The sequence below is a fragment of the Phyllostomus hastatus genome, unplaced genomic scaffold (genome assembly GCF_019186645.2).
Source record: "Phyllostomus hastatus isolate PE091 unplaced genomic scaffold, TTU_PhHast_1.1 phas_scaffold_78, whole genome shotgun sequence".
In the NCBI taxonomy this organism is placed as follows: domain Eukaryota; kingdom Metazoa; phylum Chordata; class Mammalia; order Chiroptera; family Phyllostomidae; genus Phyllostomus; species Phyllostomus hastatus.
Window position 1 is genome coordinate 7,009,439 of NW_025334041.1, and position 20,331 is coordinate 7,029,769.

The 20,331-nt window shown below is 53.5% G+C and overlaps 1 protein-coding gene across 3 annotated transcripts in view; it reads left to right on the forward strand.

The window, feature by feature from the left end:
- Positions 1 to 16,330, forward strand: part of DPY19L1 (dpy-19 like C-mannosyltransferase 1) — a 66,087-nt gene extending 49,757 nt beyond the window's left edge. For 2 of the 3 annotated variants that reach the window (XM_045827942.1, XM_045827940.1), the window contains 7 exons: positions 1,694 to 1,743; positions 4,337 to 4,361; positions 5,317 to 5,436; positions 6,804 to 6,978; positions 7,608 to 7,707; positions 8,754 to 8,879; positions 13,621 to 16,330. In XM_045827942.1, the coding sequence (XP_045683898.1) occupies positions 1,694 to 1,743; positions 4,337 to 4,361; positions 5,317 to 5,436; positions 6,804 to 6,978; positions 7,608 to 7,707; positions 8,754 to 8,879; positions 13,621 to 13,777 (753 nt within the window). In that variant the 3' untranslated portion in view covers positions 13,778 to 16,330. The remainder of the gene's footprint in view (positions 1 to 1,693; positions 1,744 to 4,336; positions 4,362 to 5,316; positions 5,437 to 6,803; positions 6,979 to 7,607; positions 7,708 to 8,753; positions 8,880 to 13,620) is intronic. The other variant, XM_045827941.1, reaches the window with a different exon arrangement.
- Positions 16,331 to 20,331: the final 4,001 nt, after the last annotated feature.

Genomic DNA, 20,331 nt, shown 5'->3' on the forward strand with positions numbered 1-20,331 from the left:
GGGAGGCTGGCCTGCTGCCGTGACCGGCCTGTGTTTGAGAGTCAGGGTCAGAGGGGCCCTGTGGGCCCAGACGCAGTTGTTCTTGCCTCCGAGTTATCACCGGTTTGCTTTTAACTTGCCTGTACGTTCCCCTGAACTCTTGAATGGGGGCCTTTCCGAGTCGTGTGTGTGGTGTTCGCTAACTCCTGGGTCCAAGTTATCATCAATCAAAACAGACAAGGAGGATGTTATCTGTGTCTTGTGAACTCAGTAAAATGCGTAGACTGCCGGCCTGGCTTTGACGATGATGAAACCCGAAGCCCAGACGGAGACCTGGGCGGGGAAGCTGCTGTCTTTACCGAAGAGGGGTGTGATGATCTCTCCTTTGTCCTTTAAGAACTGGTGAGCTTAGCTGTAGGTAGTTTGAGAGAATGAGCTGAGATAAATCTGTAATAGAAAAGCAGATAACAGACCCTGAGAGTTTTCTGGTTTGTAGCCAGGATTTCTGTTTTAGGCAGTGCCGTATACTTGTAGACTGTTCACTACTGTAATTATTGTTCAGTTGGTAATTTGTGCTTCCGAAAGTCATTTCACATGTGCCGTTTCAGTTGGTTGGTCGACAGCCCCGTGAGGTGCATAGACACCGTTACCCCTGTTCTGACAGGTGCAGAGTGGGAAGATCAAGGGGTGGTCAGCGGCCTCATGACGTGTCCACTGACTGAGAACCCTCCCTGCTCACGGGCAGCGTGTAGCCTCGAGCTGTGGGGTCTCGTGCCCCTCACATCCACTTGGGTTCATCAGTTTCCGCCCCGTGCCAGGCGCTCTGGGTCCTTGGCACTTGGGCACACCTCGTGTGGGTCTGCACCCGGCAAGAAATAAAAAACACGGCATGTGGGCGATCCAGATGCGTTACAAGACAGCCGTCTGGGTGGCTCGGTGACAAAGACCATCAGATCGGGTTCAAGAGGTGGGGTGTCTGACTGAAGAAGAAACATTTGAACGGAAAGAGGATCATTGTTTTCACACAGCTAAAAGCCTGCCGCGTAGAAATAAGGTTCATTCATTTTGGCTCCTGAGAACTCGGGCCAGTTCCTGGCAGTAAGACCTTTGACCGGCATCGATCCGGCCTGATCCGGAAGGTGTCACAGGGTCAGGCAGTGGCCGGGCGGGGGCTTCTTCCAGGAGCTGGACTCACACCCGTCAGCAGGCGGAGGACATCGCACCGGGGAGGGGCTCTCGGATCAGGTGGCCTCCCGGTCACTGCTAACCAGGGGAACTCAGTGACTCACGGTCGTGCTTCTCCGTCTGTGACCACGGTCCCCCCGGTCCTGTGGGGCCGCGGTTAAGGGCAGGCCTGGCGCACGCCCTGGGTGGTGGGAATCTCCGGGTGTGGACCGGGGGCTGAAGGCCGGGTTCACAGACCCAGCGGGGCTTCGCCGCCTTCCTGGGTGGGGGTCGTTGACTCCCTCGGAGCCTGTCGCTCACTGACCAAGGACGGGCGGCGACTGCGCCTGAACAGGGTCGTTGGGTGTTAGGTTTGCGCGAGTTCTGTTCACGTGTAAGATCGTGTTGTCGTCGTCATTGCTTTCTGAGCCATGTCTTGTCTCTGTACTTACACTTAAGTAGAAGTTTGAAAGTTTAGAAGACACTTTAATTGAAATTCTGCTTTTCCCAAAACAGCTGTTCTAAAGTGTTCTAAAAACTCTGTTTGCAGATTGTTAGTGACATGTGGGGTGTCTTAGTGAAGCAGCAGACACATGCAAGGTAAGTGTTAACATTTTGCTACTCCCTCCATCTGTGACAAAGCAGACGTTCAGAGTGCGTTCAGCGCACGGTGGCGCGCTGTCCGCTCGACCTTTGCCAGTCGGCGTTTTCCACCGTCGGCGTCCCCGTCTGTGCCGCTCTCACTTCCCACCCACGCCGAGCTCGGCACATCCCCCGGTCACGCCGCAGGCCCCGGGCGGCCCCGTACGCAGCGGCCGTGCACGCGCACCACCTGCCTCCGCAGGACCGCGCCGGGCCTCAGCTCCGCAGGGAGAGGGAAGGCCCTGGTGGTGGCAGAGTCACAGGCGCAGGGCCTGTGAAACCGGGCCCACCCCTCCCTTTTCAGGCGATGTAAATTCCAGATGGAGCGCAGATCTAAATACAGGGAAAAAGGAACCCTCAAAATTGCCCGAGATTATTTTTATAATCTTAGGGTTAGAGAGGCCTTGTTAAGTACGACAGAAAACCTGTTAGCTAGAAGGAAAAATGACAAGGTTGACCAGATTCATACTTTGGTTTGGTAAGACACTGTACGTACTGTTCAAAGAAAAATACAAATCGGGGAAAATGTTTGTATTCTATGAAAACGGGCTAATGATCGTCCCATATAAAGAGCTTCTGTTAATACTAAAACCCTGTTAGGACAATGAGTGAAGGACAGAAACAGCCACTGAGCGGAAATCAAACCCTTCTTTCCCGTTCCTGCTGCACTGCTGCCCGCCCCCCGAGCCCCCGGCCCACACACAGCGGGAGTTTCCTGCCTCTGCAGTTCCACGGGAGTCCTAGCCCCAGCCCCGGGGCTGTGCCCCGCCTGGCCTGCAGCCTGGCTCTTGCACGGCTGCCTCCTCCAATCCTTGCCCGAATGTCCCCTCCCTCAGGAAGCCTTCCCTGACCATCTTCATCCCTGAGCAGGCCCTTGTCTCTGGGGTGTGGGCCTTCCGCGTGGGGGTGTTTCCGTCGGCACCGTTGATTCCTCCCGTTAATCTGGAGTGCGCTTTCGCTGAAGGAGGAAGATGGTGCGTTTCCTGGTGCGTGGGAAGGACCTGGAAGGAGGAGACCTGTAATGAGGAAGGGCGTGGGATTGGAGGTGGGGGAGAGGAAGTTTCAGTTCTGCTTCCCGGCTTCTGTCGGACTTTGTGGGGTCTAGAGAATGATCGGTGAAAGTGTCGTATTTCCTTTTATAACTTGAACACACACGGCTTACATAGCGTTCTCTCACCTACAAACTTGTGCCGACGAGCGGTAGACCGCTGCACGTGCCCCCGAGACCGTCCTCGGTGTCATTTACGGGCAGTGCGCTGCAGCCGTGCCCTCGCTGGTACGAGGAGCCTTTGGGGGCCGGGGAAAGGACGTGACCTTGGACGTGACCCTGGACGTCACGCCGAGCTGCCCCTTCCCCGGGCTGACACTGTTGCTGAAGAGCCGGCAGGCTCGCACCGACTGCAGAGTTGCACGGAGTTGCAGCTGTGATCTGCAGCTCGGGGAGGAAGGTGGGACTGTTCTTGGAAACGGAGCTCCCTTCAGCGCGACTCAGCGGTGGCAGTAACTGTGAACCACCACGGAGCTTGATGGGGCCTCCCTGCAGGGAGGGCCGGGGCTTTCTTGGCTGGAGACAGGTGCGGTGACATTTCATTTTGCCTGAGTGCCGGAGTCATGTGCCGTGCGCAAAGGGAAGGGGACAGTGGGAGACGGTTTCGTGACCAGATGTGGGGTCCAGGAGCCTCTTTGTTTGCTCGTCCTCCCCGTCGACGTCCGTGCGAGGGCAGAGGCGCCCTCCCTCCTGTTCCTGCTGTGTGCCCAGCGCCGTAGGTGCATCATGGGCCTGAGTCGGGCAGGTTTTAGCCCTGGGGCCCCGAAGGCTGCGTCTTACTGGGGAGAGTCAGATGGTGGGTGGTCAGGGAAACCAGTGGAAGTGTTCTCTGAGAGGAGGCGAACCAGGGAGGGGGAGGGGAATGGATGGAGGAGGGGCGCTGACCACCGGAGTCGGGCACCTCTTGGAGGCTGGAAGGAAACTTGCTGCTGGCGGGGGGCGGGGTTGGCGAGGCCTCTCGGAGCCTCAGAGATGAGCAGTGGGGACCAGCGTGGGAAGACCGTGGGTGACGTGTGAAAGATCGGAGGGCACCCCGCTGTGATGCGAACCCGTGGGGCCCGGCACAGAGTGGGGGCGGGGCGGGCTCTGAGCACACGTCTGCTCGGGAAGTTGAGACTGTCCAGCAGAGTGGAAGGAGGGATTTAGAGGCTGTTTGTGTGTTCCAGAGACGCCGCAGAGAAACCTCTCCGCTGTGCCTTCCTGTTCATGGGGGGGCTCGGAGGTCCTCCTCCGTGTCCCCTGCCCGGGGGTCACCAGGAGGTGGCTGACACGCCGCAGCGTGCAGCCAGATCTGCAGACCTGCAGCGTCGTCGTGTTCCCCCCGAAAACTCAAAAAAGTGTAGCCTGGGTTTCGGTTTGTAGCTTTTGTAGTTACTTTGATTTACATACATGTGCCCTGCGGGAATCTTACACAAGTTGTCAGACCTCATGTTTGTAAGATACAAATGCAGATAACGGAAGTAAGTGCCTCCACAGTTACTTTGTATTTCTTTTCCATTTCAGGAAACACCAGTTCGACCACGGAGAGGTAAAGACCCAGTGTTACTAACATGCACCGCATTCTAGTGTTCACGTGTGTGTCGGGACTTTCCTTCCTAGTTCTGGCCTCTGTGCTTGTTAGTGACTGGCACTGATCATCTCCCCAGTCGGCCTGCGTGTGCTCGTGGGAGGATGTCACAGACACATCTGTCCTCCAGTCCCTGAGACCGTCCTCGCGGCCCTAGCAGGTTGTGGCTGGAACCCCCAGGGACACCAGGGGGTGTCCTTTGAGTGACTGGAGACACTTTCCTCTCCGCTCCCCAGCCTAGGGCTCCAGGGATGTGAGCTCCTCCCATCTCCAGGGATTTGGCCGGGTGGTTTTTTTATTTTTTCTTTCTCTGTTCAAATTGAAGTATGATTGACATATCACGTTATATTATATGTAGTTTCATGTATACAACACAATGATTCGGATGTGTGTGCACTGTGAAGTGATGAGCACAATTAGTCTAGTTAACATCTGTCACCATACTTAGTTACACAGGTTACTATTTTTCCTTCTGATGAGGCCTTCTGAGGCCTGCTCTCTCCGCAGAAGCACGCTGACCGTAGTGGACGATACTGTGCCGTGTATTTCAGCCGGGTTCCGGTGGCTGTTCCAAGGCGGGGCGGGACTCTGGGGTCTGGAACTGACAGCAGTCACTTGTGGTTCCCGTGTCCCCTCTGTGCCGGTGGGCGCACCCAGGGGGTGCAGAAGTGGGGGCTCCCCGACTGCAGGCGTGGTCCTGAGCAGGGCTGCAGACCCACTGGCCTTAGCAATTGTACAAGCTTAGCTCTCTACTCAAGTGGAGACGCTGGAAAGTGGATTTCAAGACTTGTTTATACCTGAAATTAAAGTGTTGTTACTAAGGAAAAGTGCCCTTTTCTGTATATCCGCCATTTTAACGGTATAGTCTTGAACTTCACGGACAGCAGGCGTCAGAGCGGTCTCCCTTCTCTTTCAGCTGGTCTATCACGCCTTGCAGCTGGTGGCGTACACGGCGCTGGGCGTCCTCATCATGCGGCTGAAGCTCTTCCTGACGCCGCACATGTGCGTGATGGCGTCGCTGGTCTGCTCGAGGCAGGTGAGGCGGCGGCGGCTGCGCGGGCCTTGTGGCTGCTGGGCGCGGTCGCAGCCTCGGTGCTCAGGGGCCCGGAAGCGTGTTGGAGTCCCTGGGGCTCTTTAGATGATTGCCAGCAAAGTCCTTTCTGGGTCTGTGCTAATCGTTCCTGAGCGATGTTTTTGAAAAGCCCACAAAACCCCCTGAGAGCTGATCATTTTCTATTCTTCTAACTTCTGAAACAGTCCCTGCCTAACAACAGACCATCAGCCTCGTGAATTCGCGAGTGATTACTGCAGATGTTGATGGAAAGCGGAGACTAATTGTAGAAATAATTTTTTGTTTTGACATTCATCTCACAAAGAATTCCAACAATTGAGTTCAAGTTATAAGTACTTTCAAATTATATGGGCTTTCAGTATTAAGCTTTAATTCTTTTCATTGAGTGTACGTGTGCATACAAATGCACAGTTTGCTCAGTGTCGAGGCTTTACCCTCAAACGGAGCTGCAGCCACATGGCTGCTCGCTGCCAACTCTCCCCAGGTACCTGCCTCCTGGCTCTGCAGTCACAGGCGTAGGACTTCCACCCTCCACGGGCTCACCTTTTCATCAGTCAGGGACAGAAGGCACCATGGCCAAATTAGCATTAGTTACTAATCATCCGAACCGCCAGCTGGGGATGAGGGTGCAGTGGTGGGTGCAGAAGTCCAAAAGGAGAAGTGTCTGTGTGTGTCCTCAGGAAGTAGTCCTCAGGAGAGAACAATAGAGACAGAGTGTTGTTGTTGAGAGGGGACTATTTGCATATGGAAAAGAGTAGCCAGCCCCAAGGTTCCCAGGCGGCTTGTGGTCAAGCTGGAGAGGCTGAGGGAGGGTGAGGCCGCAGTGCCTGGCTCCTCCAGGCCGGGACAGGAAGGGAGGCTGCTTGGACGCTTGTCCCTTCAGTCCCACCAGCAGTGTGAGCGATGACCACAGATGCCGGGCTGGCCTCGCAGCGCTGGAGGCCAGCATGCAGGGCGCCCACACGGAGAAGCACCCGCACCTGGCTTTGTGCTCTGTTGTTGCCGTTTGGGTCTTTTTAGTAATCTTCCAACAAGGGCCCCACATTGTCATTTTGCAGTGAGCCCGGCCTTGCCTGGCTCTGGGAATAGAGAGAGCGAGTTGAGAGAAGAGCTCGACTTGAACGCGGTTTAAACCGTGGCCCACTCGTGCAGGGCTGGTGGTGGGGTCTTTTGATTGCTAGGGTCATTGCTTCTGGAACTTTCCCTAGGGTGATTAAGGCTTATCCAGGACTCTAGCAGAGGCTGCTTTGTCCTCTGGGAAGAACCGTTGCTTTTTGGATACTTGTTGCTTTCTACTAACAATCACCAATGTGTTTCTGACTTGGTTTCAGCTGTTTGGATGGCTCTTTTGCAAAGTACATCCTGGTGCTGTTGTTTTTGCTCTGTTAGCAGCGATGTCGATACAAGGTTCAGCAAACCTACAAACCCAATGGAATATTGTAGGAGAATTCAGCAATTTGCCACAAGAAGAACTTATAGAGTGGATCAAATATAGTACTAAACCAGGTAAAAAAAATATTATTTTTAGGAGTGTTTTTCCCGAGTTTTGCATACCACTGTTAAATCCTAAACCCGAGTAACTGCCAACAGTCTTTCTGATCAGTGCTGCTTCCAGAGTCTCCAGAAAGAGGGAGAAATGCCATTGTTATTTACTTCCATGGTTTGCAAAGGAAATGCTGTGCACAGCTTCTTCCTAATTAGTTTTGCTATTTTCCATAAATTCTGATTTTTTCAAAGTTTTACATGCCACAGTTTAAAATAATTTTAATGCTTATTTTCCTAATGAATTTTTACTCTTAGCCCTTCAAATTCCTCCTTGAAGCGAACTCATGGAATCTTTAATCTTTGTTCACATTTAAGAAGGGAGGTGTTGTCATTTGAGTATGGAATGACTGTTAAATCATCTACAGGGTTTTTTAGTGTTATAAAAATTGGTTCGTTTCATACTTGCCTAGAATCAGGAAAGATCCCCACGATGTTACACACATGCACACACACACACACACACAAACTCTCAGCAGTGGGATGAGACTGTCGCCCGAAGAAAACGCTCACCCGGGCTCGGGAGTTGCCCGGCCCTGTGCCCGCCCCGACTCCCTCCCGGTTCTCGCTGACCCTCGCTTCCTGCTCCGCAGACGCAGTGTTTGCGGGGGCCATGCCCACCATGGCGAGTGTGAAACTCTCCGCACTTCGGCCCGTGGTGAATCACCCACATTATGAAGATGCGGGTCTGAGGTTAGTACAGAATGCTCACGCTGTTCAGCAGGTGCCAAGAAGGGTTTAAGGAAGGGAATGGCGGTGAGCTGGGATTGGTGGAGCTGGGGGAGGAATGCCGAGGTAAAGTGCCAAGTCACACCCAAGACTGCTCCAGCCCCAGGGGCGACCCAGCTGCCACCTTGGGGTCATCTGGTTGACCAGGCAGCAGAAGGCGTCCCAGCGGATCAGTCTTGAGTGGGTCGGCAAGGCCCCGGAGCGTGCAGCGTCTTCGTCGTCGTCGTCCTGAGGCTGCCCCGAGGGTTCATCAGCCTGACGTTTCTGTTGAGGTTTCTCACGGGCGTTTTCCTTGGATTCTCAGGAGTCAGCTGAAAATGCAATCGCATTCAAAGAGGGGTTTATTCTGGTTCTCACCAGTTTAACCTGTTAGAATGATGGGAGGTTTTTTCACTATTTTTTCATAAACGCATAAAATACATTCTCTTCTAAAGGAAATAGATTTCATTTTTGTGTAACTTCTAAGGTAGGTCAGATTATTAATTTCCTGAAAAGGTGAATCCTATTAATATGTTCCTTTGACTAACAGCAGGACATAACTATGTATAAGTAGAAAGTTTTTCAGTAAAACAGTCCTGGCAGGCTGACTTCCAGAGCAGCTATTCTGAGTGAACTCAGCTTTCGGAAAGCCCGGGAGTGAAGTGGAGAGCCAGCGACTGCTGGTGGTTCTTGGGGTGAAGGTTGGGACCCTCGCGGCTTTAAAGACGCGCCCACACACAGGAAACCTGGCTCGTGTTTGTGACAGAGCGGTCCGTAGAGAGTTTAGGACAAAAGCAAGCGGACAGACAGAACGCCTGAGTGTGGCAGCCCCTCCTCCCAGGACTTGGGGGCCACTTCCGCCCTTTCCCGAGGCCCCCTCCCTGACGCCCCGAGGACTCCCCTGCAGTGTGTCCCGACCCCCGGAGTCTTCCGTGTCGTCTGTCTCCCGGCCCCGTTCAGAGCCTCCCCAAACAGGAGGCCTGCAGCCTCCTAACCTCGCCGGTCTTCTCCCCGGCTGTTTCCCTCCCAAGAGCCAGAACGAAGATCGTGTACTCCATGTACAGCCGGAAGGCAGCCGAGGAAGTGAAGCGGGAGCTGGTGAAGCTGCAGGTGAACTACTACATCCTGGAGGAGTCCTGGTGCGTGCGCAGGTCCAAGTGAGTAGTCGCCCGGGGAGCCCGGGGAGCGGCCCGGTCTCGGGGCTGCGCTGCGAGGCCGTGCGTGAGGCGTAGACCGCGTCTAGCAAAGCGTAGTGGGAAAGAACTCTAGGTGATCGCTTGAATTGGAGTTTTTTTCTCTCGTAGTCATCGTGAGCATCTCTTTGTAATGATTGGCATGTGTGCACTTTTCTTAAGGGTATTATATAGGCAGTGATGGGTAATTTCCTGAATTATTCACTTTCGCCTGTTTTTTGAATCTTTTACTTCAAGCCGAATGTACTTTCTTTCAAAAGGCGTGTAGAGGCTGAGCCCGAGTAGTGGAGACTCTCGTGGTAGCGGCGTCAGTCGGGCGCGGAGGGTCAGGCCTCCTTCGCCCCCAGCCCTGCGCCGCGCCGCGTCCCGTGGCGTCCCGTGGCGTCCCGTGGCGGACGGACGCAGCCAGACTGAGGCGTCTCTTGCTGCTTCACCTCCTACTTGGGTGGGGGAACCATTTCACAGACCCGTGTGCTCTTGGGCTCACGGTTTTCAAAAGGTCTGTTCACACAGAGGCGTTCAGTGGGCAGAGGGGGGCAGCCGGAGTTGGCGAGCGTCTCAAAGCCGACGTGAGCCCCTCAGTTGGCGGCCGTGGTGCGCCGGGGGACGGGCGGCAGGAGCTGGCTGTTGAGACACCAGAGCACCTGCTCCGGGGAGACGCAGACACGCACGGTTTCGCCAGAAGTCAGGGGCGTTTTACAGAGCGCTGTTACTTGATTAATTCCCACTCCTCGTTGAAGAGAAGCCTTCAGGAGGCTGCCGTGTCTGTGGCTTCATCACACTTACTCACCGCGCATTTCAGTCTCACGCGAGGGTGCTGAGACGGAATAATTAAACGTTCCCTCGGGAGTAAAAATAGTCCTGTGACAGTCTGTCTGCCAGCACTGCCCACGAGGAAACGGAGACAGTCGTGGATTGTTGGTGTTCTGTGAATGTCGCAAGTGACTTGAACTGAATCGGGATCTATAGGAAATATCACTGCTGTTAGAGTCACGGCTCAGAGCGTGCCCTGAGTCCTTCTGAACGTGAGAATGTACGTGAAACTCACACGTTCACCTTCAGGTAACCTGGCCGTGTAGACTTAGCGCAGGGCAGTCGTGAGCTCCCCCGTGGCGATCTTCTGAGGACGTTGAGCGGTGGGCGGACGCCGCCGTCGGACGCGCTCGATCCCCACGCGGTGGGCACTGCCTGGCCGCCTGGCCCTCTCCGCACTGCCGCTCTGCCAGCCTGAGACGCCTGTCAGTCTCTGGAGCAGAAACGTGTTTCGTGACCTTTCCCCCCAAGCTAGTGACGAGCCTTTGTTCAAGATTCTTCCTTTGTCCCCTGGGCCCTTGCCTAGCGTTCTGAATCTGTGGGAATCGCAGGGGCTGGGGGGGTTCATGTTCTGAGATGTGGAGGCAGGGCCCAGGATTTGCCTGTCCCGTAGTTTCCTGTTCTGATGGCGGAGCGCTGCCCTCTGCACCCAGGAGGGATGAAGGGACAATTTCAAGAGGTGCGGCGGGTCACGGGCACCCTAGTCAAAGTCGGTCGTGAGTGAGCCGGCGTCAGAGCACACCCACCTAGAGCTCACGGCCCGCCTGGCGTCTGAGCCGGGGGTGGGGCGTGCTGGATCCCCCAGGGATCCCCATCAGGGCCTCGGTTTGCCCTTGTCTGCTGGTTCCAGCAGGAGCGGGGAGGAGGGCAGCGAAGGAAGGGACCTCTCTTCTCTGTCACCCACTCGGTCTCCACAGCACTCTCCGTCTGCTGCAGGATTTAAGCCAGACTGACGGTAAATCCTGGAAACCTCAGGCGGGGGACTGTGCCTGGTCCTCGACACACAGCACGCACTGCGCCCTCCGTTCTGCTGGGGAAGCCGGTGGGGACTCGGAGAGCAGGACGGGGATGGGGGACAGCGCTTAGTGCCTGCCTTTGTAGTGGGGGGAGCAGGGTTTCTCACAAAGTGCCCCCCACCCCCCGTGCCCTGGCCCTCACCCGCACTTCAGTTACGCCAGCTGAGACACCGGCGTGCCACTGAGACAGGAGGATATGTCAGAACCGGGGAGCAGGAGGGGACCTCACGCAGGAGAAGAAAGGGAAGCAGGAGCAAAGCTGACCCAGGGTTCAGCCGTGCCTGGCACTCCGGTGAGACCTCGACTCAGTGGTCTCATTTCCAAGTGGCTTGATCGTGTGGCATGATTATTCCTTAAATACTTGACACCCTGTGTTTAAATACACGCACGAAAAGACACTCCAGTACAAGCTGTCGATGAGCTGTGAGTTAACTATTCCTTTGTTCTCCATTCTCTGCTTTCTTTCTCATTAATCCCAGTAACAGAGTTGAGATGAGATCCAAGGGCATGAACTCAGAAGAAATTATTCAGGTTGTCACTAAGGCCGTGTGAAGGTGTAGCTGGCTGGTTTGCGGAACCTTGGGGAACTCCGATCGGGATGAGGAATGTCGCACTCGGGCGGGCAGAGCGGCGGAACGCGGGAGCGGGGTGGTTCGCCGCTTCCCATGCGTTTCGTGCTCTGCGGCCCCTGGCCGGCAGTGTGGGAACAGCGTGGCCTTGGGGCGGGGGAGAAATCAGAAGGTGGACGACCCGAGCCCCGTCCTGTTGTCACGTGTGCTCCGTGTCAGCCAGGGCGTGCAAAAACGTGCACCGGGCACCCTGCATGGGACACCCATGGGGAGACCGTTTGCGGAGACAGGCTCCTGCCGGCAGCATGAGAAGCGCCTAGCCCCCTGTTGTAGCGATGGTTCCGCTTCTGGATGGTTCCTAGCTTGTGGAGAGAGAGGCCCGGAGATGTTTGTGTAAGTGTGCTCTGTGGCAGTAACACGGGGGACAGTTACAACACCCGTCCCAGGAGGAGTGGTTGAAGACTGCCACACCGTATATGGGAGTACAAGCAACAGTCAAGAAGAAAGTGGGTCTTCGTGGAATGAGATGGAAAATGGCCACGTTTTATCGGCCAGCGCGGGGTCCCAGGATGATCCCGTCTTTGTAAGAGCAGCGGGAGCATCCGTGTAGACGTGAAAGTCTCTGCCCGTGCGCGTGTGCGCGCGTGAACGCAGACGGCAAAGGCCGAGCGGTGCGGGTCGGGGTTTCATGCTGACGGGTCTCTTTGGACACTTTTCCACCTCTCCGTTCAAGACTGGTGCCGCCTCCTGCTGGGGGGCCGGGCAGGGGGGCTGCCACTGGGGACAGGAGGGGCCGGCGGGAACAGCTGCTTCTCTTACAAGGAGAGTGATGCCGCTGTGGCGGGACGTAGGAAGTTGTCACTGGTCAGTAATTGCTCCTTGTGTCTTTCTGTCTTTATTGACAATCAGGAGAGTCCAGGCCGGTGGTCGTGTGAGCACGTCCCCTGGGCGGATTCGGTTCACCTGGCTCGCTCCTCGTGACTGCAGGCGGGGCGGCGGGTGAGGGCGGGAAGGCGGGTGCGCCTGCCGGGCGGCTCTGCAGGGGGCATGCCACTCTGTCTGGTATTAGGGGTGCTGGGGTCGAGCGCTTGTCGGAGGTGCTGGCCGTGGCCCCCCGCCCCGCTCTCCAGCTAAGGAGAGGGGCTTCCTTTGTCATTAATGAGAAACCTGTGGAGGGACCCTGAGAGGCCATCGGTTTACCCTCTTTCTCAGCAGCCTTTCAGCAGGCACTTTCTGCGTCGTTTTTGTCCTCCCCTGAGTCCGTTGTTACATGAGTGGTCATAGGCGATCAGGCAAAATGGGCTTGAAGATAATGTGTCACTGGTGAGGGAGTTTAAAAATGGATTTGATAAATAATAATTGGACCAAGAGCTACTTAGACTATCTATAATATCTGGAAAAATTTAAAATTAAATCTTTACCTTACACCACACTGAAGAATTTAATTCTAGTTGAGAAATAGCTATAAATGTGAGAAACAAAATTCTGAAACTTTCACAGAGAATGTACAGTGCATATTTTCACAATATTGTGATAGGGAAGAATTCTTTAAAGAAGACATAAAAATCATAAGCTCTGAAAGAAGAGACTGACAGTTTGAAGTATAACATACAAATTCTCCATCTATTAAAAAAGAAAGGAAAAGAAATTGTGAACCCTAGCCAAAGCAACAGTTCTAAATTTAAAATGAATGTTAGTTATCTAGAAGAACTTACTGGGACCAATATCGCACCAATACAAATTTTACTTCTACTATTCTTTAAACAAATACATTGCTTTCAAGATTTAATTATGTGTTTAGTTAAGATGAGAGCTTAACACGACTGGATTTTCTTGAGGTTGACTCATTCCGGAATACAGTTAACGGGAAGTTGCATGGACGGGAACTAAGTGTATTTGCCGATTATGATTTTTAAAATTAATGTAACACATTACCCCTCACTCTGTGCTGAGCCTGGTGCTGGGAATAGCCTCCCCTCTCAGTCCGCACAGCACAGCTGCGCTGGGGGAGCTTCCCCTGTTACAGCTCCGGGGGGGCGGCGAGGCCGAGTAACTGGACACGTTCACGGTTTGGGCCGGAGCTGAGGCAGGACTTAAGCACATCACCTGTAGTTCGCAGGTCATTTTCTTTCTTCAGAGTCACCTTTGCTGCGTTCACCTTGTTCTGAGGAGGACTTAGTGGCAGCTCACACAAATAGGAACAGCTGTGATACGATGTTTTTAAGCTGGGCAGGAGAAAACGAGGGGGGGTGGGAACGGAGGGCGGGCCCACCGCACTGGGCCCCTGACCGGCGTGCCCCTCCCCAGGCCCGGCTGCAGCATGCCCGAGATCTGGGACGTGGAGGACCCCGCGAACGCCGGCAAGCCCCCGCTGTGCACCCTCCTGGTGAAGGAGTCTGAGCCGCACTTCACCACGGTGTTCCAGAACAGTGTTTACAAAGTCCTGGAGGTCATCGAGGAGTGACCTCTGCCCCGAGAAGACAGCGGGGATGCCTGTGATGTTCTGCCGACAGCTCATGCCTTGTTTTTAATTCCGATCCCAAAAACTTTTATAGGTAACTGTTTTCAAACGGAAAATGTTTTACTTGGTCAATTTGAATGTCACTCTGATTGTAAAAATATGTATACCATTATCAGTCGGGTACTATTTCAGTGCACCCCTTAAAATTTGCTATGCAAATGAGTATATGCTTGTATTTGACTTAAGTATTTGTGCTAAAATGAGCAAAGCTCTCTGCCTACCAAACGCGACGGGTCGTGAAAGGACGATGCGAAAGCGTGGTCGACTCTGAACTGTGTGGGGGCTGGTTTTGCAGCGTGTGGACTGTCGAGGCCCCTGCTTCCGTCCCTGCCTCTGCTCTTGTCCGTGGGTCCTTCTGCCGGCTGTCGTGAGCTCCTCGGTCCCCTCGGTCCCTGCGGTCGAGAGCAGGTGCAGCCGACAAGGGTGTGTGCGCTCCCTGGAGTTTTCTGCTTATTTCCCTCTGTGTTCTTTCGGTCTCTGTTGTTCTTGTTCCTGACAGAACGTGCCGGCATCCGCCCCGACTCCTGGGCCTGGGGGTCCGGGCCGAGCTCCTGTGCGACCAGCAGTGTGGTGTCAGTGAGACATCTCTCTCCTTCTCTCTCTCTCTCCCCCTCTCTCCTCCCCCTCAGTCCTTCTCTCTCTCCTCTCTCTCCTCCCCTCTCCCCTCCCCCCTTCTTCCCTGCCTCCCTCTCTCTCCCATCATTCTTTGTCAGATAAGTGGTATTTACTCATTTAGTTTCTCGTATCAAGTACTTTTTCTTGGTTAAAAAATATTAATGGCAATTGTGTATTTTCTCATTTTTAGTATTATTCAAATGTGTATATTTTAATACCTTTAAACCACTTTTAAAACTTTTCATGTCTAATTATAGTTTTAAGAAAAACTATTTTGAACAACCTCAAATGCAGTGCATCCAGAAACTAACGTATATTTCTGTAGACATAATGTGCTGTGGAACAATAGACTGTAGTGCGTGGCAGTTTTTCTTTTACTATTAAGATACAATAAAACATAACTAATTTTTCTGTCAAAAAGTAAGTGAACAATGATAAGTGAATGGAGTTTTTATATTTTTATTTTAAATTGCCCGTCTTTAACAAGACAAAGCCTTAAGCCTTAGAGTTTTGGTTCAAAAAACCATTGCAGTATGAGGATGAATATATTCAGCCTTCTTCTTCTTTCTTTTCCTATTTATTTTTATTTTAAAAACCTTCTGAACCTGCTTTGAATTCCTAGGATGAATTTTTGTTTTTTAGAAGGTGATTTGTGTGGAATGAGATCTTGCAAAACAGTGAATCCCTTGTATGGCTGAGAAGTGGTTTTGGGGCTTTAAACTCCAGGCAAACCCCGCCTCGGCGGACCCCCCATGCAGTTACACGGTGTTCTCGGGATTCGCCGCAGGCAGACACCCCTCCCAGCGGGGTGTCCCGGACACCCGGCCCGCAGGCCTGGCTCCTGCCTCGCCCGGAGCCCTGGACGTGGCTGCCCGGGGCCGCTGCAGCCCAGGGTGGGCAGTGGAGTGGGCGGGCGCCTGCCCTGCCCTGCCCGCCAGCCCCCAGGTTCTCTCAGCCTCTTCAAGTGCCAGCCCCCTTCTCGCCTGCTGTGTGACTCTTATCTCTTGGGGTTTTGCCACTTTCAGAAAACAGGGAAGCAGCCGGGAGTCGTGGACTAGGAGTGGTGTGGACTAGGAGTGGCGTTTGAGCAGTGATGCAGCCGTCCAGGAACGCGGGAAGAGGGCACCTCGAGGGCGGCAGGAGGGGGCGCGCTGGGCTCTGTCTGCCGTTGCTTCTCACCCAAATGTGGCTTTTAGATGGCACTTTTAATATTACTCTCTGTTCTTCCTGCCCACTCCTCATTCCCTTCGTAATAAAGCTCACAGGTGAAGGTTGGAATTCAGTATGGGAAAAACACTGAAATACTGTTAGAACTGTTTCCTGTGCTGGACAGGGCAAAAGCTGTCAAGCTGATTCTGTGTGTGAAGACCACCTGTGACCGAAGTTGCTGACGTAGCCCCCCGGCCGGCTCTGCTCGGCGCCGGGCCAGACGCCGTGGAACAGCCGAGGCTGCCCGGCGCTGTGCCGCTCCCGGGGAGCCGCCGGTGCTGTCACTCACGAACCTCTCCTGCGGCGACGAAGTGTAGAAGTAGGTTTGACCCACACGACGGAACAGTATTAAAGCTCAGTGTTTTGCTTATGTTTAGCACTGGGAGATATTTTTGCTTTTGTGTGAGGAAGGTGGGGGCGGCCGGGAGGCGACGGAAGCAGCCGTTGCTGGGACGAGGAGGGACAGAGCCTGGCCGTGTCTCCGCACAGAGGTGCACCTCCAACACCCCGCAGCAGGAGAGTGTGGAGTTAAGACGGCCACGATACTAAGGAGAGAATGAGAGGGTGTTTCAGGAACAAAGGGATATTATGTAGGAGTATTGTATTTTTATGAATTTTATGCCAGTTGTTTACATGTACTACGTATGTTAAATAAAAAAGATCATGAAAATACGGAGTGGGTTTTTTATTGTCATTTTCATTTCCACCTTGGCCATGGACGTGCTCAGCCTCGGCGTGTGGTCGGTAACCACGGACCGGTGTGTGGCGGAGCGCAGCTCGGGGCCCGCAGAGCCACTTGGTCCTCTTCCTCAGTGGGCGTGGGGCGGGTGCTGGGGTTGCCCACGCCCTTCTGTTCATGGCATTTACACACGCACGTTACTTTATCGTTCGCATCAAGGGACATTTGGGGGATAATTCCAGCATTGCCGAGAGCTTTTTCTCAGACATTAAACCACAGTTGGGTCTCATGACATTTCTTAAATCTCAGCTCCACGTTTTTGCCTGATACAAGCACCAGCTTTGTTTTTCTGTCTCCCTGGAGGACAGACAGGTTGGTCCACGCTGGTATGATTAAGTTGTTTACATGGCGGCACCTCCCTCCGGGGTGCAGGGTCACCAGCGCAGTGGCTCTCGAATCGAGCGTGTGTCCGAGTCACCGTGGAGCCGGCCGGGACACAGACGGCTGCCCCGAGGGGGGGTGCTGACCCCCAGCTGACCTGAGCTGAGCTGGAGCCTACCCCACTCAATGTCTCCCCAGGATGCAGAGGTGGGAGTCCTCACCCCTGCTGAGAGTGTACTGGGAGGTGGGGGCCCTCGGGGGGGGATGATGAGGTTAGAGGGCGGAGCCTGTATGAAAGGGGTTAGTGCCCGGAGGAAAAAAGGGGCGGGGCAAGGAAGCTCCCTCGCTCCTCCTCCTCCCACGGGCTGTGGTTGCAGCTACACGGTGCCGAGTGTGAGCCAGGAAACGGCTCTCACCGGACAGGGGACCCACCAGCACCTAGATCTCGGACCCACGGCCTCCAGAACTGGGGGAAACGGGTCTCTGCTGTGGCACATTACGGTGGCCCGACGGACTCAGACAGGTGTGGCCCTAGGATCTGCACTTCTAGCCGGTTCCAGGTAATGCCGGTGATACTGTTACTCCAGGGACCGTATTTGTGAGCCACGTTTTAATAAGACTCTGGGAGACTGGCCTCCAGGGGGCGCTCCATTCCTCACAGCGTTTATCTCACTGGGACAGGCTGGAGGGTCCCTGGAGTGGGAGCTGAATTCTGTGGGGTCTCTTGTTTCTCAGGGGGCATTGCTTCAATGGGGATTACAAGGAGCAAAGAACCGATGGAGTAATTTTTAAAAAGATTTTATTTTTAGAGAGGGGAAAGGAGGGGGGGAGAGAGGTAGAGAAACATTGATGTGAGAGAGAAACCTCTCGAACATGCCCTGGCTGGGGACTGAACCCACAACCTGCGCATGTGCCCTGACCGGGAATCGAACCGGCCACCTTTCACTTTGCAGGACGACGCCCAACCAATTGAACTGCACCAGTCAAGGCCAGATAGGGTAATTTTTAACCAGAGCACCAATACAGTTGGTCTGCGTTGTCCATGTTGAATAGGTGAGTTGTGGGTCATAAGTATTTTGAAGCTACACTGGGCTTGGACCTGTTACTTTCCGTTTAGAGATGGGAAAAGAGTGACACCCTTCGGAATCCATCGGACTTCCTTTCGTGAGCTCGCTCTGTCTGGAAGGAAGTAGACGAATGAGTGATACGTATGGACTTGAAAACACTTCCCACCTGACTGCTTCCGTTTGCTCCCAGCAGTGCTCCGGGTCTTCTCCCTGTCTCAGAGCAGTGAGGGGCCGCTGGGGGTCACAGGGTCCCACCCCAGTCCGCTGCCCCCTCTCCTGCCCTCAGCTGGGAGCTTTCTCATGGAAATCGGCGCAGTTGTTCCTCACGCAGAAAAAAAGAAAAGCAGAGCCGAGCTGCTTGTAAACGTCAGTTACATTCTTACACTGGCCTTCACTTTGCAGGCTGCATCAATACAGTACAAATGCGTTTTTACATTTGCAGTTGAAAAGGACAGTAAGATGCTGAAAGGTTTTGAAAACGCTCTCCTTTTATTCTTCCTCCGTGAGAGAGATCTTGAAATTCTGATTGAATGGAAGAGCTGAAGACTTTCTCTCACAATTTTGAGTCATTGTGGTAGAATTAAGAGGTCGAATTGTTTTTGCAACGATATTAGCATAGTATTGATATTGGCTCTGTTTTCAAAGGAACATTTTCTGTGCTCAGTGAACTGGGACCTCACATTCCAGGTAAATAAGCAGCATGTCAGAAGACTTCGCGGTATCTGGGGCAGTGCTGCTGAGTATCCTGTTTCGGCAGGCACTGTTCTTTTTAATTTGGCACAGTACAATTTCATTCATACTTAACGTACCTGAGTTTTTTCCTATATGCAAATTTAGTATCTAGAAAGAAGGTTCAGCGTAGCAAAATTAAGATCATTGGGTTGTTACGCTGCTTGCCCTTAAAGCTTTAGTACTTAGCCATTTCTCTAACAGCTAGAAATGAAAATAACCGTTTCTAAGGAGACGTGGCATCAGGCCATCAAAACGGAGCCGTAGCGCACTCTCTTCCTGGGCGGAGCGGCTGGTTTCGTAGCCCTTCCGGCCCCGCACATCTGTGATGAGGTCACAGTCGTTCTCAAGCCTGTCGGCACGTTGGAAATTACTCGGGGAGTTTGGGAAACACAAAAGCCTTTTCCCCGTCCCCAGAATTTGGGATTTTAAGCAGTCTCGGTTGTGGCTTAAGGTTTGGAACTTAAAAAATTGCCCAGGTGACATTGTAGGCCCTGGCTTCTCCACCTCCGTTCTGGATGGACACCGTTTCCTCGTGTCCACCCGATCAAGTTAGAAACGTGGGCAGATGTCTCCTCGGTGTACACTGTCTCATTGCTGATGACCGACTGTGTTGACTTTCTCTTAATCACGGAACCTAGCGTTGAGTAGACTAAAGAAAGGATTCCGTGTTCAGTTGGAGATGTCCGCCATGGCGGGGGAGGGGGCCGGCGGCAAGATGGGTGCCCCGTGTTTGCAAACCCTGGTTAGAGTGTCAAGAAGAAATTGAAAACATGGCAGTGAAAAAAATAAATGAGCAGTCATTTAGAACTGTTCATACTGGTGCAGAGAGTCATGTTTCTTCTTTTTGCATGTGTTTTTCCTGGACTACGCTTTCTTGATCAGATTTCACTTCAAGATGCAACTGGAAATGTCACCTCCTCTGTGAGGCCTTCCCTGACTTCCTACCCCTTGGCTGAGTGAACTGCCCCCACTGCCCATGCACCTGTAGTCCCTACGTTCTGCACATTTCACAGGACTTTCCCCTCTGCATTGTGTCCTCCCAGACTGGGCCCACGTCTCACTGCATTCCGAACCCACCACGCCACCCAGCATAGTTCCTAGCAAGTAGTATCGCCTAATGGTTTGGGGGATAAACCCGTCTTCCTGCAGCAATGAAGTAAACTCGAGATGGCACTCGAATTTTTTTTTTTTGTTAACAGGGAAAATGATGTGTTCCAGCTCTGGTGATGGAAGAAGAAGGAAATCCAGGACATTTTTTTGTGTGTGTGTGGAGATGAATGTGTAGAAGAGAAGAATGCCCTTGATGAACAGCAAAACAAAGATGAACCTTGTCCTGGCCGGCGTGGCTCCGCTGGGTGAGTGTCATCCCACGGGTGGCCGGTGCAGTTCCCCGTCAGGGCACATGCAGGAGGCAGCTGGTGGACATTTTCTCTCTCCCTTCCCCCTTTCTAAAAATAAAAAATTTAAAAGTCATTATCCTCGTATCCTGACGAGGCACCTTGCTACTTTCGGACATGGCTGGGAACCGAATAACTGTTGGAAAGCAACATGGCAGACAGGCGTCGGTCTCCAGAGGAAGGCCTCTCGTCGGCCTGGTGTGGGGGTGCGGCCTGGGACACTGTGGTGGCCGGTCCGGGGACCGTGCCCCGCTGGCCGGGCAGCAGGGAACTCGGATGGAGAATTTGGTTCAAGTCTGGGAGGAGGACATTCCCAAAGGATGAGGAGACACGCGTGTTGTCGTTGCTGGATGAAGTTGTTAGACTAAGCCGATGACAGCAGTCATGCAGTTAGCATTGTCACTGTCAAGAACTGGA